Genomic DNA, 17,704 nt, shown 5'->3' with positions numbered 1-17,704 from the left:
CAATAATTCGCGATGAATATATCGATCAACCATCCTTTGTTTACATTTAGTCCAACTTCCCAACGAGAACCATCCGTTAAATAAATCTTATATATGAAGTTATAAGCATACGCAAAGAGCTTCTGGAAGTATTCTGCAATATACAATATAGTCCGAAAATTCTGTGCCATGGTATTGGAATAGTTCGGTTTTGTTATTTCATTTTTTTTAGCAACGTATGCAAAAGATATTAATGCTTTACATTTATAATGTTTTCTTCAAAATTTTAGACTACTACGGAGAAAGAAAGCTTCACTGAAGTCAATCTTATGGATCTACAACGAAAAAAAGCTCCTAAACGGTTGATTTATTTCAGTGATGGAATCTTAGAAGAATTCAGTTCCGATGAAGAAGAAGTTGTAGATGCTCAGGGAAAAGAGTCTCAATCAGTCGTTGATCCTGTATGGGTAGTTTTTAGCTTATATTTGTGACTAGTTTTTTATACTATTCTAAATCAAACTGGGATCTAAATTTATTGATCGCATGCTTACACTTTTTATTCTTGTAGTTGTGTACTGATAATTTAAAACTATTAAAAAGTTACCTTAAAAAATTTCTTAATTATTGTTTACATTAACTGTCAACCACAAAATTATCGTAACAAGTTGCAATATATTTTGTAACCATTCATTTCCAGCACAATATAACCTGAAGTGAGAGAATTTTTTGGTTAAATATATTTGATTAATATATATTTCTTCTTCATATTTTCAGTATGTGGTTGATTTTTACAAAACTCTTGCTTAAAATAACTAGAACTTCTCATCTTTAAAAAAATGTTGAATATTTTAAGATTATATTATACAAATCAGTGCTTGGCAAAATGTAATGACTGTCCTTAAATGCTTTAAATACGCACGAAGAAAATATTTTTTCTTATATGAATCAATATAGCTGATATGTAGTTATAGGTAATCTTTTTAAATGATATATGATCTAATATTTTGAAGAAATATTTAGAATTTTTACTTTTTCATTGCAAAAATAGTATTACTTATAATCATAATAGTATCACAATAATTGTATCACTTATATTTTTATATTACCTTAAATAAAACCGCATTTTGTAAACAAACACATGATGATTTAAAAACAAAATTCTTACTTGTAATTTTAACATGCATTTTTGTGAAAACAGGACCCGTAATTGAGAAATAGAATAGTAATAATATTTAACTGGATAATTACAGGGTTGGCAGGTTTTTGACATGTGACAGTTTTTGACAGTTTAAACCATGGTTTAAACTGTCACATCAAAAACCTCACTGTCAAAAATGTCGAAAATGTCAAAAACCTATATTCATATGTGAAATTTAATTAATACATAAAATTTATATATTTTTTATAAAGGATAGTGTTTCTAAATATGTTCTAGAAAAAATAAATTTTAAATTTTGAAGAAACACTTATATTTTGAATAGTAACCAAAATCTTGTACTTTTGAAAGCTCACATCTTTTGTAATATTATGTATTCATTTTCATGTGTTATTGAAAATCTGCAGTGATATTATTAAGAAATTTATTTATAACCAAATTTAGTGTATAGTATAGATTATACTAAAAATTAGACATTTTTAAAGATAAACATTAGCAGTTTTGTACATTAGACATCTTTTAAAGAAAAATCTTTTTAATATTCTTTTAAATCTTCTTAATAATCTTTTTAACATAAGACAATACAAATTTAAGTGCTTTCTGTTAAATACACAGAGTAGTTGTCGATTTACAGTATATTCAGCCTATTCATTTACTATGCTGAAAATTTAGTTTATCCAAATACTTGTGAATTTCATTTTGCTGAATACTATATACATAGTTTTGTTGAATATCTAAATATTCAGCTGTTGAATAATTACTTCTTGCTTTCAAGATATGCATTATTTGTATTCTTAATACAAGTGGGGGAAAAAAATTAAGAGGTAAAAATTGTTTTAAAATGATAAGTGTAATAATTATAAATAAATATAATAAACAATATGAATTATATTTATAATTATTCACAAATATAACTACTTTTAAATTCAAATTAACATACTGGATAATAAAGATATTCGGTATAACATTAAAAAATTTTTTATACACTTGTATCAAGTTTGTATTTATACAACATAACTTGTAAGTTCCTTATAAATATTAGTTATATGTTCCTTTTATGTCAAAAATGCATACTAATAAACTTTTAATCTTCTTAAGTATCAAAAAAAAAATTTTTTTTCAAAATATAAATATTTAAAAAATTTTTGTGCAAAATTTTTCTGCACATGCATTTGAATATAAATTTTTGAGATTTTAAATCTGTTATTTTACTTTAATTTTAATTAAAAAATATTTTAAAACCTGCTGATTACCTATAGTATAATTAAATTTCAATATAATGCATGGCAACTGTTGGTAGTTTTGAAGTTTATTTATTTTTTTGGCAAACTTTAGTTTTTGACGGGTTTTTGACGGTTTAAACCAGTATTATACCCTTGTCATGTCAAAAACCACTTTTTGACGTCAAAAACCCAACCCTGGATAATTATAATTAGTTTGTTTTTGTTTAGTTTTAACATATATTTTTCTTAATTACTTGATTTGCTGTATAATAATATAAAAGCATGATATATTTTTTTAATATTATATTTTAAAATATAATTTGTCTATTTCATCTAAATTGTTTATGGTTTCGAAATGGGTAGATTGGTGGTATTTTTCTTCAGAATTAATCATAATTTTTTTTTTATCTATATATTTTGTGTCTGTAACTAATAAACTTTCCTTTCAAATAGATCAATAAAATTTCAGTTGACTTTTTACTCTGGTTGAAGTTTTATTCTTCATTTCACATTTATTTGAACAATTTATTTACAATTAAGAAATGGTAATGATAGATTGAAACTTTAATTACACAAGTTTCTATCTAATGTAATTGTTTTTAGTATCAAAATTAATGTTGATAATCAAAATGTTTTGAATTAAAACTAACTTAGAAATAGAATTTATGAAATTCTGGTGTAGTTTTTAAAATTATATCTTAAAGCGATTGTGAAAACATTCTATATTATCCAATTCTTATTAAAAATAAAAAAAAGTGCAAATGCAAATCAATAAAAATACAGCTTAAATTTAATTTTTTTAAGCTATATTTTTATCTATATTCACTTTATATGGATACTTATTTTACTTTACAAAGATAACATTTCGAATTCATAAATAGTTGGGCAGGGTTGACGATTATCCAGTTTTAATAATCATGACAAAAACCTCTTCTTAACATATGCTTGATAATTGTCAAAAACAAACATTTTGGTGTAATAATAGTTATTAGCTATTATAAGTATGAAGCAATTTTAAACAAAAGTAGTTATAAGATTACAAGTCGTCAATCAAATATATTCTGTTGATAATCAGTTCAATCCTTTAATCATTTTGACAGTGAACCCCCTTTTTGTTTTGACAACTACTGTTACAAACCAGTAATTTTTTCCATAGAAAATCATAGTTTATTATTATAATTATTACATAATTATAAATAAAAATGTGTAAAATGGCAATTTATCTAATCTGTTAATTTGTTTAATTATTGAATCCAAGAACAATCATCTTATAAAAAAATTCTAAAAAATCATCTTGTTCCTTATTGAGTTTTCATATACTTCTCCTTTAAATTCTTTCCACGAAACATGTGATTATAAATCACGAGTTTCAAAGCCCTCTGTAATCTAAGCTTGCATTTCAGTTTTAAATGAATTAAGCAAAAGTTGAAAAATATTCTTTCAATTGATGCTGAGCTGCTTTTATTTTTATTTTTTAAAGATAAAAAGGCTATAAAAATTATGTACTTACAAAAAAAAAAAAAAAAAAAAATTTCTCCTTCCAGCAATCACATGTCTGCCATCTAAACACTTTAAGTAGATTATTTCACCCTTTGAAAAATATATATATATATATATAATAATCTTGAATTTATTCTTATGTTTACAAGAAATGTTCTTATTGTCAAATAATAATGTTCTTTTGTTATTGTTTCAATTCTGACAAGAAAGATACTAAATATATAATTACATTGTAGTGTATGTGTCTACCACTACAAAAATACAATTCCAGTTCACTAGTATATAAGACATGTTAACTCCATTCTATCTTGGGGTACATTTTCATAGATGAAGGTTAACATTGGCTCTGCACCCTATATGTATATCAGTAAGTTACTGGTCCTTTGAACCAGTTACATTTAAATTGCACAAAACACACGTAAAACAATGTTAAATCTTATTTTATTATCTTCACTGTTCACAAACTTACTTGTGTTTGGTTCAAGCAAACACTTTGTGTAAAGAGCTTTGGCCTCCGAATTTTAAAGAAATATTTTTTTTTATTAAATTATTTCAATATAAAAATATTGCTTGAAGTTTTTCTGCGATTGTTTGGCATGAAATTTACAAAAAAGTACTTATATAAATTATGTGATTATTTTTAGAGTTCATTGAAGTGGATCCCATATTTTGAATACCTGCTGTGGATGTTTGGTTCAAGGACACTTGCTGGTAAGATATTTACCTTCATCAATTAATGAAGGGATAATGATCTTTCGATTTCAAAGCGATTGTTTAACTTTGATTTATTGAATGGTTCAGTTTATAGTTTCTTTGTTTAAAGTAATTCTTCTGTCAGTATTTTAAATAATTGTGTCGGTAAAACTAGCAATAACAAAAAAAGTTAAAAATCTTAGAAGAATAATAAAATTCAATTTATAATTTTTTGAAGCTTAGGGAGTATTCTTACTTGATATGTTTTGTCCATCTAATTTTTTTTATTTCCTTGAAATTCAATTTTGTTATGATGAGATCAGGGGGGGGGGTGAGATGTATAATAAAGTGTTTACAAAAATTAAATAATTGCTTTTTGTTTTCCTACCGGCTTTCTTTCAAAGGAGCAATACATGATTTTCACCATTAAAATTTATTCAAAAGCATAACTCACCTCCACAGTTGGGTTTTTGATGTAAAAAACTGGTTTTTGACATGACGCGTCAAAAGCTGTCAAAATATGACTAAAACTGTTAACAACCTGGTTTAAGTTTCTTTTTTGTCACTGTGGATTTTATTGGATATTAAATCATATACAAAACTTGCTTTGAATTAAAGTATAATTAGGATTTATATTATATATCGTGTAAAAATTATAGCCAAATTATAGAAACTATTAATTGGTTTTTCTAAAATCGTGGTCTTTTCAGGAATGAAAAAAATAAAATTGAAAAAGGTTACTTAGTCCCTACTATAACGGAATTCATTTTGTTAGCATTTAATGCTCACCAAAGCTACAAGAACTACTTAGAAGGCAACCCATAAAATTAAATAGTGGGATAATGATGGCAAAGCAAAATTAACAGTTAATCAACTTGCTCTAGTCTAAAATTAGATAAAACAAATTTTTAAATTAATGAATCAAAAACTAAAGTATGATGATAAATATTTCTTGCCTATTTTTTTTTTATTTTTGAAAATGAGAAATGTGTAAGTGACTAAGTCTATGATCATTTAAATTTGAAAATTATCTTTTGTTTAGTAAAATAATTTTATATGTGTCTTTTTATGTTTATTTTCATGAAAATTTTAATCACTTTGAAACAAAAGCATGGATTATGGCATTAATTATCAAGTTTTTGCATATTTCAAGTAGTTGCAAGTCAGTATTCATAGATTACTTTCATAAGGTGTATCTATGTAGTGAATATTGAGCATAGCTACAAACTTCTTTGCATTTCCCTTAACACTCTATTTTTACATTTAAATTGGTACTAAACTTTATGCTTGCTGTTTCTTGGATTTCTAAGTTTAATTTAAAATGATTGTGACTATCCCCTACACATGAGTAAATTAAAATTTATTAAAGTACATGGTAGCTATACCATATTATTTTTGCACTGTCAGCCAAATAAAACAGATATTTCTGTTTATAATTGTAATTAAATTTTTATTTTACTACCATTGGAAAAAATCATCCTTTGAGAGACTATAAGTTGACTGGCAATGCTATAAACATGTTTTTCTTGTGAAAGAAAAAACAGCTTTTAGAACAGGGTGCGTAGCGTTTGTAAAAAGTATTTAAAGGTGCTTTTTGGGGGATTTCGTTTTTAAAAGCTTTTAAAGGTGCTTTTTTCAGCTGGCGTTTTTAAAAAGTGCTTTTTTTCGAATAATACTTTTTTTCCCTTCAGTGATATCTGCTGGATCCCATGCATTTCAAGAAAAATGGGGAGTTTGCTACTTAATCATTCACGCGGACTTCATGTCATACTCACGTTATGACTTGCTCATGCGCGCACACTTGAAACCGAAACCCGAGTGCTCTAATTCGGATAGAGAATATCAGATCCTTATGAAATGTTTTCCTTTTTAATTTATTTTAATTTTGTTCTTGTTTATTTTATTTTACTTCTAACACTTTTTTTGACGTAGGGGGTAAGGGTAATTTTGTTCTGAGTTCAGGGTCAAGTTGAATTCACTCGGTGATGTGGGAAAGTACCGATTGTTTCGATTTACGCCTGTTTCTTTTTGGGTTTTTTTTAACGCTAAAACTGTTTATAGAAAGTTTTTGTTTTTCAATAATATCATTGATTGAATATGAATTTTTTGAGTGCTTGAAAATTTTTGTGAAGTGCTTGAATATTTTTTAAAAAGTGCTTATTTTTGATTCAAAGATTTGGCTACGCACCCTGTAGAAAATGAGACTTTTCTAAAGAAATATTTTAGCCCTAAATCCCTTTTTCTGAAGTTCAAAGCTGCTAAATACCCTGTAATTGTAATTCAGCACGAAGGTGCCCTAAAATTTCATATATATAACTCAGTGTTCTAAGCGTTTTTAGAAGGGCCATCCACCCTGCTTGATACTTGATCCCTGTAAATACATCCTCTTTGACCTTTTCGTAAAATTAGCCGCCATCCTTCGAAACCTTTTTATTCCTATTCCGTTGAAAAAACTATTAATTCACTGTTTAAATAATTATTACACGTTGGTAAAATGATCTGTGTTTATTGGTTTAATTTTGATTACTAAATTCAAATATTTACTCTGTTAGGATTATTCTTAACTTTTTCAGGGGGGGGGATATTAATAATTTTTTAGTGATTTTAATTTTTAAAATTATTTTTTAAATAACTACCTTTTTTTTAATGCACTTTTAAATGTTTATTTTCTCATAATTTTCAGTTTAAATTATATAAGAAACTTTCAAGTTTATTATCAGTTAATAATTTTTTCTAGTTAACTTTTTTTTTTTTAAAAAAAATATTTCACCCCTTTAATTATTCTCAAACTACAAATTTTTCTCTTCTTCTGATAATGAGAGAGAATTATTTTTTTGAAATGTGCACATAAAATAGTATAAGAGGGTAGTTTAAAAATTTTTAAGTATCAAATTTAGTTATTCCATAACATTACTCATTTTGATAAATTTTTACTGTGTTAAACGAGAAAGAAAAGAAGCATTTAACACTGTAAAACTCAAAAAGTCCTTTTGTGAGAGGCAGCTCCCTACCCTGTTTTATTCTTAGGGAGAACTCTGTATAACAAGTTATTTATTATACTTCCTTATTCCTGCGTACACTACTGTCCAAGACACAGGATAAGAAATATTAGAAACTAGATGAAATGAAAAAAACTAGAAATAACCAATAACTTTGTTTAGCTTTAGCAATAAGTATTATAACACTGGTTCAAACAATTTTTTCCTGGTTCCAAAAGTCGGCCGCTTCGGCCATTTTCCTTCTAGCAGCCCTCATGCGTAAACTAATTCAAATATAATTAATAAAAATTTAATGTACCAGAAAGTTTAAATTTTTTTGTTCAATTTTTGAAAATAAAGTAAAAAATTTTAATTTTTATATTAATTTATGCAAATTTTTGTATCATATTATCTAAAAGTTGGTTCAGATTATATTGTATGAAGTAAAGATTATGATTAGTATGTGGTTAGTTAATTTAATTGTACTATTAAAACTTGATTATGATAAATCAATTCAATTTTCACAGATGGACTTGTTTTAAAAATAATACATTATAACCTATCTCAAATATTAATAAATAATACATAGCTGATAGTCAAGACCTATTTTTTAGACTATATTTAGTTCAGTTTTTTTTTTTTTTTTTTTTAATTTATGTGCAATTTTAATAGCTAAAATTTTTCTAGTATACCTTAAAGTTTGAATTTAAACTATTTTTTTGTATGAAAAAATTTTAAAAATTTCTAAATTATTGGGCTTGAACATCTATCTACATTCATATTAAATTTTGTGCCAGAAAGTGATCCTGTTTTACGTCGGGGGTACGTCTAAGTTTTTCTGAGGGGTACCTATTTTGTGAAACTTTACACGTAATTTGTGAAAATTGAAAATTATGTTAAAAAATCAACACAAAAATATGGATTTATCATTTCTTACGGGTTACAAATTTCGAGATAAAATATTTTTACTACCGTTATTCCTAAAGTTGAATTAGTGAAGGTACCGCTAAACAGTTGTAAGTTTGGCCTGGACAGACTCTTGAACTTGAGACCCTTCACATCTACAGTAAGCACATGCAAACTTATTATTTGAATATAGAGAGAGATTAGTTTCATTCTATTTTGTTGTTAAGTCTATACCCTGCAAGAAAAAAATCTACTTCAGCTGTTTTAAAATTTCTTTTGATTCAGAAACATTCAATAAAATGTATTAATGCATGTTCTGTTCTATTTTAGTCTGTGATTACCTTGGAGAACATTTGGCCTGGTTTCTTGGAATAACATCGCCTAAATACCAGTATGAATTAGACTTATATGAGAAGATAACTAAAGAAGTTAGTATATTTTACTTGATTTTATTGGAGTATACTCTTGTGGCGTAACTACCACTACGAATATTAAACATCAATTCACTAGTATGTAAGACATGCTAACTTGATTCAATCACGAGGTACCTTTTGATAGATGACGGTTGGCATGGTCGATAACTCCGCTCCCCACACTCTCAATATTATGCATGAGGTTACATTTTGTTTTTAGCTATCGTTTTGTATTTGTTAAGTTCTGTGAAACATTAACTGCTAGTTTGCATGCTAATATACAATCATATGTGTTGTAAATGTGCATAAATTTGTCCAATATGACAGCAGCTAAGAAGAAGAATATTAATAAAGTCGCAATTATTTTCTTTTTTAAATGTGCCTCCCCACTGTAGATTTATCTGAAAGGCATAGAATCACTAGCTGCGATCAGTAAGCGGGAAGGTGACCACTTTGATCAGCCTACTAAGGAACCGAGAGCGCGCGGTACCGGTCCTCGTTTAACTGCTCTACCATAAAGTGCTCAACTTCGCGCACAGGTGGTCGGGTTGCAGAAGCAGGGGAGCAATCCCCTCTGCTGAGGATGAAAATCGACAGGCATGTCATCCGATCATCCTCAGGAATGTTTCCCAGACCGTTGCCCAATAGCCCATTGTGTAGCTATAGTGTGGCGTATATAAAATGTCTACCAATCATTTTCTTTTTAAATGATTTTTGTTTTTAGGAAGAAGAACTGCAGAAGCATATAAAAGCTGAGAATGCTGGATGGACGACATCAGAAGACCAACAAAATACTGTTGATTTCCAACCAAAATCCAATGTCATTGAAACGAAGTTGAGAAATGCAGGGACTGTTTCAAACGAGGTCTGAAGGAATTTGTTGCATCTTTTTTTAAGTGAAAACATTTTGTGGCACCTTCTTTTTGTTATGTATAAAGTGTGAAATATTTTCGATACATCAATGCTATCTTTTTTCTACTTTTCTTTTTATTAATATATTCCTATTCTCTGTGTCTGTACATTTTTTTCTACTTTACAGAACATTACTACAGGGTTGCCACTCCACTGGGAAAACCTGGAAAATACAGGAAATTTAAACAATGCCTAAAATAACAGGGAAATGTGAGTTTTTCTTTACAAACTAGGAACATACAAGGAAATATATTTTCCTCTTTCAAAAAATAAAAGCCACTCTAGGTGTAATCTATGGAATATTGCTGCTATACTAAACTATTTCATTTACTATAGTATTATTTAAGTATGTTACTTTTTCCCTCAATTAAAATTAGTATAGTTAACCCACTGTAACTGACACAAGAGTACAGTAATTGTTGTGTTTCATCTTAATATATAGTGTATAATATGTACTGGGAAAACGCAGGGAATTTTTTTTTTCTCCAGATTTGAGTGGCATCCCTGTACTGTTGTTTCTATTATCTGCTTAAAAAATTTTATGCAATGTTAATACAGTGCCTATCATTCATTAAAATCGCTATAATCCTAAGAACATTTGATTTCATAATCCGAAATATTTACACATAGGAAAAAAAATTCCGAAGTTTTACTTTACAAATACACTAAAAGATAAATTGATTTCATTATTTATATTTCATTTCTATTTTAATTTTATTGAATATACATTTGACATATCGATTAAACATGGATTACATTTTTTTTTTTTTTAAATTTACTGAAAGATTTTAAATTATTAACATATTTGTTTGATTAGCAAAATTTAAGATTCAGCATTATTTGAAAGTTTATCAAAGTTTTTGACCTGTTTAATAATTCCTTTTCTTTGCTATAAAGTTTATTTTAAAAACTAAATGTATTTTTCTGACATGTGTAGTGCATTGATTTACTTTATATTGAATGATCATTGACATTGAATAATATTAAGTATTCCATTATTTTTCTCAATTCATAAACAGTTTTAATTTGGATTTTTTTCCCTATGGTTGATTTTGGCATGTTCTGATATTAAAACGATTTTGTTCTTGGAGACTGGATTTTTAAAAAGCCAGGTTTTTTTATATTTCTGTGATTTTATTAATGGCAGTCATTGTTCGAGCTATTTTATTTCTAAGATGTGATACATTTTTATTGTGTTAATGTATTTAAGTATTAATAAATTGTATTAATAAAGTTCCTTATTGCTAAGCAAACTTAATTTTTGTATTGAATTTATGTATCAGTGATAGTATAAGAGTTTTGATCAGGCAGTGTGTGTGTTCTGACTCAGAACATGAACAGTCTGGGTATATGATTTTTGTTAAAGCTTGGGGGAGGGGCAAGCTTTACCCCGAAACTGACCTATTTTAAAATTAGCACAGAAAATGGCAATAGTTAAAATTTAGGTGCAATTTCACCAACCATTAAAAGTAGTTAATTTTAAAATTTCAATGAAGGATTTTTATCTTCCTTTGGTCTCTTACAAAATCCAATTTTTGACTTTCTAAATAAAAAGAGATTGTTTTTCCGATGAAAGATAGTATTAAACCCTAGTCAGAGAATTTAATTTCTTAAATTCAGTGCAGTAAGAATAGTTTTTCCTCTTCTTTCCTTCTTGCACAAGTATCAAAAATATCTTTAGCTACTGTTTCGATAACAGTCACTTGTACATTCTTGCACATTGCTTGATTTACAAGATGTGAATTGAAACCACTTACACATTATGAAGTTTCTATTTTTGACTACTAATTTCATTCATTTTGAAGATAATATCTTTAAAAAAAAAAATAAATAAACTGGTTCCCTATGACAATTAATACATCCTAAATTGAATATTTTATTTGAAAATTATAGAACTTGCAATTGATTTAGAACTTTCCTTTGATATAGCTGCGAGATTTTTGGTTCTTGTAACATTTGCCTATAAAAGTTTAAAAAAAGTAATGCTTGTCTCGTTTTAATTATTTATTGCGTGAATTGAAAACTTTCTTCTTTAGTTGAGACTTATTTTTAGTTGTTGTCTTATTTTTCCTTCGACTGAGCGCAAAGGTGACAACTCTGATGGTTGCTTCAATAAATTCACAGAGAGCCAAGAGAGAGATTCCCAGCCAAATTCCAACATACCCTCCAATGTGACTAAACATTTCCAATGCCTAAAAAATAGAATGTAAAATAATGAGTCTCTTGCAGCCATTTTATTATTTAACACTCTTCTTGCAAATCAAATTTCTAATATTGAAAACTATATTTTATCTCACATTATTAATGAAAAGGAAAAGTGACGATTGCAAAAAGTGATGTAATAATACAGAGCCCTTTGGCGCTATTTTATTTTCCTGGCAAGGCAATCAAATCATTATAAAAATTATTTTCATAAGGCATTGTTTAACTGCTTTCCCTTTCCTATTTTTTTCAGAAAAATGCAAAAAATAATTTTTTTGTTTTTATTATTAATAAATATAAGGAACTAAAAGCACAACATAATACACAAGTTCTAAGATGAAATTATAATATTTTTTATAGGTTAAAAATATTTAATTTGTCATCAGTTTACTATCCGAAGTTATCTCAGGCAAATGAAAAAAGTTAAATATTAGTCTTTGTATGATAGTTTTTAAAACAAGGAACAACACAATGTGATATTTTTCAAATGTCAGTGAAACAATACGCCATTTTGTTTTACTCTTTTTCTATGTAAGTTCAGCAACCATTGTATTTACAATGGCTCAAAACACGTGTGCAGTCCAAGAGCAAAACTTCCAAATAAAACTTAGCAAACCTCCAATCACAGCAGATTATGTGTTTTTGCTTCCGACCGAGTAAAAACGTGATAAGACAAAATGTACTGACACCTCCTAAGCACGAGTTTTCTCGGGATGATAAATATATACATACCCGAGTTAACTCGGATAATCAGGGAAGCTGTTAAGGCAAATTTATGAAGTGTAATTGTTTCTAAATTTTTACATCTTCTGAAAATAAATGTATGCTAAATAAAAATGTGTTGTATCTTAAATATCTTCATTTTATGAAATTATCATCTAGATCTAACTACCGTTTGAATCTTTTAGTAATTCTCTTTTGTTTCATGTTGACAATAAACTCCACACTTCTCAATTGAGCAAATTTTTTGCGTGCCGTGTCAAGATCTGAAATTTATAAGTTTAAAATAAGCATTAAAAAAAAATCCTGTTAAACTGAAATGTGCTATAAAACATCCACGATTCGATAGTATGTGAAATTACATGAACTGTATTTTGCGAGACGTGACTCATACAGGTTTGAGTAGCATTTTTAATTTTTATACAACATTTTAACTAAATAATTCTCCTCTTTTTTTGTATTATTATGGTACCTTAAATAAAAGAGCTTGATTTTAAAAAATCCCAGCATTATTAAAAAAAGGGTTCAAAATTCATTAGTAGCTGTGTATATGCTAAAAAAGAAAACTTATTTTGAAAATATTTAATATGAACAATAAAAACATTTAATATTAGGTATGAGTTTGTTCCTTGTGTTTGCATATCCCAAAAATGAATAAAATAAGTTGAATGATATTTTTTAAAAGAAGAATGACCATGAGAACGGTGTTGAGAATAATTATCAGAAAAAAATAATTCTTTATTCTTGTAATTTATCTTAGTTAGAATTTAAAAGCTCCATGAAAGATACTTATGGAATATTTTTTAATATATAATCTTTCTTAATTTGTTCAACATAGTGTTATGGAATTTTTTTTTTCCTTCTCAATTTTCTATGAGCAACCAAGATATCAAATAAATTATGAACTCTTTACAGGATTGCAACTCCACAGGGAAAACCTGGAAAATACAGGGAATTTAAACATCGCCTAAAATAACAGGGAAATTTGAGTTTTTCTTTACAAGCTAGGAGAGTACAAGGAAATTTATTTTCTTATTTCAAAAAATGGTGACCACTGAAAGTGCAATCTATGGGATATTTCAGTTATACTAAGCTATTTCACCTTCTATAGCATTACAATATTAGCATATATTTTTATACAAATAGATTATACAATAACAATCCAATTTACATACACAATCCAACTTTAAAAAATTTTTCAAGTAATAAAATTGTTGTTTCATACTCTAAATATAATAATTACCTGATACTTAGGAGCATGTTTCAGTGTAGTGTCCTCCATTGTTATGTAATAGGCTCTAATATGGGCTAAGTTGTTCCTAATGGACAAAAGAATTTGCAATTTTTAGTCTGTGAATTCATTGTTATACATAAATTTAAGGATCCTTTTTTTCATAAAAATATACATGTTCACAGAGAGAGTGTGTGACATGGTTAAACTATTTTAAATCGGCTGATTATCAAAATGATTATTATTGCCAAATCTACCAGATTTTGACAGTATCTCCCAGTTTTTGTATAGTTCAGAAACTGGGAGAGTTTCTGAATAAATATGGATTATTCACTCAGTTCGCTGCTTGCTTGAGTATTTAAATAAAGGATTTAAAATAAAAAGCTTTAGCATTTTGAAATGTTAAATTTTTATAAATTTTGGGCAATTTCACCAAAAGTAAAAATTATCATAAAATGAAAAAAATTTTGGAATTTAGAAAAATTTACATTTTTTAATAACAGGGTATCTGCGCACCTGGAAAGTCATGAGAAATTATGGAAAGTCATGAATTTAGGTCAGCGAAAAATCTAATTCTTAAAATGGAATTTACTCCCCCCCCCCAATTTCAGGGCGCGCCGAATATCTGAATTGGCAACAAAATCCTCACTCACAGTCATATTTTATAAATATATAAAATGTTTTTATCGTGTTCCTTAAAAATTATGGAGTTCTTTCAAAAAATGAAAGAAAAAACATTTCTGGAGCGAATTATCTTTTAAACTTCTCTGATTTCAGAATTTTTGTTATTATTTTTATTTTATCCATTTCAAATTCTAGCTGAAGCAAACCAGTCATTGGCGAACATTTTTTTTTCCGAAATGGGAACTTAAAGATCATGAGTATTTATTTCTTTTCTGATAAACAAAAAATGTATCTTTGGAATATAATACTGTAGAAAAAAAATATTTGCTTTTGTATTTTTTCAGCTATTTTATTGCTTCAACTCTGTTTTTTAAATTTAAAATCTATAAATATGGAGATGCAGAGTATAACAGTTTTGGTTACACTCATCATTTCAATGAATGTTATTATGATGCTTTTTTTAATGTATTGTTGTGTTTTTGTCGGAGAAAATGGTAACTTCCTGAAGTCATGAAAAATTTTGGAATGAGTCATGAAAAGTCATTAATTTGAAAATCTAAAATGTAGCAGATACCCTGAATCTAGTATTTCCTATCTCTGTTGATTATTCATTTTTTAAATACATTCTTACGTTATTTCATAGAAAGGTCTCTTTTTCCACTTCCCGAGCTCAGTTTCTTCAGAAACCTAAAATTATATGTTAAAAAATCTCACATTAATAATTAGTAAAGTTTTCAAATATACAAATCTAAAAAATATTAAAAATATATATATATATATATATATATATATATATATATATATATATATATATATATATATATATATATATATATATATATATATATATATATATATATATATTTTTAAAATTTAGTACAGTTGAAAAAAATCAGTTTTTTATTATTCACTAGGGATGGAAGTAAAGAAAATTTAGTCATTAGAATTTCAAGCGATGACCTGGCCGTCTATAATTATCTTCTTTAAAGAGAAGAGAATTTGCATACATTATGATGAAATCAAAACAGCATTATTGCTGAATCTTGAAAACACTGCTGATGGTTCGAGTCCAATTTTGTCATTAATCTGGGAACAGACTTTTTCAACTCGTTTCTTATTATCACGCCTCCAGTAATATGATGCCCATTGCAATAGTATTTCGTGAATGGCGAAATATTTCGTTCTTTAACTTGTCCACTGAGTATGACGAAATAGTCTTCTACTAGGTTAACTTAGAGTTACCAACTAATATAATCATTTTGTATCCGTTGTTCAACTGCCCATACCCAATTCTGGGTTTACGACTACTAGTGTTTAACTCCGTAACTTTGAACCCAATCCAGAAGACAAGGAAACTCCTGGTTCAGTAACCCCAGAGGTTTTGATTTATTATGGGAACAGGGAGGACTTTGCGACTCGACAGATTTAAAGTGCATCAGTCACCATTTACTACACGGGGAGCCTTCGGCCAACCTGGGATCGAACTCTTGGACATGGGCCTAGTGCCCCGGCCCTAATGTTATCATTTGATTTACAACGAAAAAAAATGTGTATAAAATTGTTTATGTGAACAATTTTGACTACTCACATTAAATCCCGCCGTTTCGCATTCTAGTGATTGGTTGACCGTGGATGGTTTTATGGGACGGAGGAGAGTCGACCGTGTAAAGCTAAGCCCGGATAGCTCGCTAGGGGTTACAACATCAGATTTATTTTTACGCCAAAGCTGGAAAACGGGAGCCATCCAATATTATGATTTTTGTAGTGCTTGCTCTATAAGGCGTTTTTTAATTAAAAATTTCAACGAAGCAAACAACATAAGAATTTGGTGGACTCTGCAAAGCATACTACTCCCTGAAAGATGCAATCCAACTCGGCAGTTTATTTCATATCATGTTTTGAAAACTTATTCCTGTATTTATTAGTTGTGAGTAAAAATTTGCAATATTTTTCTGTATTCCTTATACAACAATCTCATATTATTTTTGTCTAGACAACAAGGGCTGTTATATCGAGCATTGACTGTACTATATTTTTGGAAAAATGGAGAATTGAATATATGTATTTAAAAAAAAGGAATTTTATTTACTTTAGCTCTCCGTGGCCAGGTGGAAGAGTCCATTGTGACCTCATAGTTTGACTGCCTTTAAAACAAATGAGAAAAAAATTATTATTACAGCCTCAATGAAGTGGTTCAATATTTTATTCAAATAATTTTTGTTAAGAAATGTTTTTTTTTACCGCAAAGCGATCGACAGAATATATGGTTATGGTTGACCATGAAAAGTTAAGCAAGGAGGGTGCTAGGGGTTGAAATTCGTCGTAAAACTTCCGACCTAAGCTTGAAAAATCACGACACCCAACAAATATTATGATACTTGTAGTGTTTAAATGTAGTGCGCTCTATCAATTTAAATCTTAACAAATGAATTCAAAAGACACCGCAAACATGCTATAATGCAACCCAAAAAATTACTAACTTGCGATAAATTGCACACTTACTAAATAAGAGATAATACTCAAAACATGGCAAACTTTATTCATCTTGTGTGTGATATTTTTCTTAAGTTTTAGGCGTGTCTATATTTTGTAATGTTGGTCCTAGAATGGCTTTCAATAATGAACCAATATTATTATATGTCGGAACTTTTAATGTTGGGATGTTTTCAATATTGGTCCTAGATATATATTTTATTTTATAACCGCCGTTGAACAGCCGACCCAATTTCATGGGTTTACGACTACTTACGTTCAACTCCGTAGCCTTGTAATTTTGAACCAATCCAGAAGACAAGGAAACTCCTGGATCAGTACCCCCAGAGGTATTGATTTGTTGTGGGAACATGGAGGACTTTGAGACTCGACAGATTTAACGTGCATCAGTCACCATTTACTACACTGGGAGTCTTCGGCCGGCGAGGATCGAACCCACGACCTCTTGGATATGACCCCAGCGCCCTACAGACAAGGCTATCCCGGTCTCGGTCCTAGATATATAGAAATGAATCTTGTTCCAATATTGAGATCCATCATTCTAGGACCCCATATTGAAAAATCTGGACATCCCAATATAGGTCCCTCTGTGCATGTTCTTATGGGACCTGTATTAGATAATTTTTCGACCAACTGGGGCCAATGTAAAATTTTTACTAGGGGTGTTATCTTCA

At 28.4% G+C, this 17,704-nt stretch overlaps 2 protein-coding genes across 6 annotated transcripts in view; one reads left to right on the top strand and one right to left on the bottom strand.

Annotated features, from left to right (window-relative positions):
• The first annotated feature begins 6 nt into the window (after positions 1-6).
• LOC107450499 (protein FAM177A1) lies at positions 7-11,013 on the top strand. Its single transcript, XM_016066313.5, has 5 exons — positions 7-171; positions 270-440; positions 4,503-4,569; positions 8,766-8,863; positions 9,573-11,013. The coding sequence occupies exons 1-5, from the start codon at positions 169-171 to the stop codon at positions 9,717-9,719; spliced, it is 486 nt and encodes a 161-aa protein (XP_015921799.1). The 5' UTR covers positions 7-168; the 3' UTR covers positions 9,720-11,013.
• Positions 10,535-17,704, bottom strand: part of LOC107450498 (epithelial sodium channel subunit beta) — a 34,380-nt gene continuing 27,210 nt past the window's right edge. For all 5 annotated transcript variants that reach the window (XM_043054697.3, XM_016066306.4, XM_016066307.4 and 2 more), the window contains 4 exons: positions 16,627-16,681; positions 15,169-15,224; positions 13,926-14,001; positions 10,535-11,952 (listed from right to left, as the gene is read on the bottom strand). In XM_043054697.3, coding sequence (XP_042910631.1) covers positions 11,761-11,952; positions 13,926-14,001; positions 15,169-15,224; positions 16,627-16,681 — 379 coding nt within the window. In that variant the 3' untranslated portion in view covers positions 10,535-11,760. The remainder of the gene's footprint in view (positions 11,953-13,925; positions 14,002-15,168; positions 15,225-16,626; positions 16,682-17,704) is intronic.

Source organism: Parasteatoda tepidariorum, chromosome 1, assembly GCF_982258835.1.
Source record: "Parasteatoda tepidariorum strain Cologne lab strain chromosome 1, Ptep-v5.0, whole genome shotgun sequence".
Taxonomy (NCBI): Eukaryota; Metazoa; Arthropoda; class Arachnida; order Araneae; family Theridiidae; genus Parasteatoda; species Parasteatoda tepidariorum.
The sequence above is the reverse complement of the archived record's forward strand: the minus strand, read 5'-3'. Positions and strand labels throughout refer to the sequence as shown.

What these genes read in the sequence shown, in the direction of transcription:
- LOC107450499 (XM_016066313.5), top strand. An exon ending in CTCAATCAGTCGTTGATCCT is followed by an intron (nt 441 to 4,502) that starts GTATGGGTAGTT and finishes GATTATTTTTAG; the next exon opens with AGTTCATTGAAGTGGATCCC. An exon ending in TGGTTCAAGGACACTTGCTG is followed by an intron (nt 4,570 to 8,765) that starts GTAAGATATTTA and finishes GTTCTATTTTAG; the next exon opens with TCTGTGATTACCTTGGAGAA.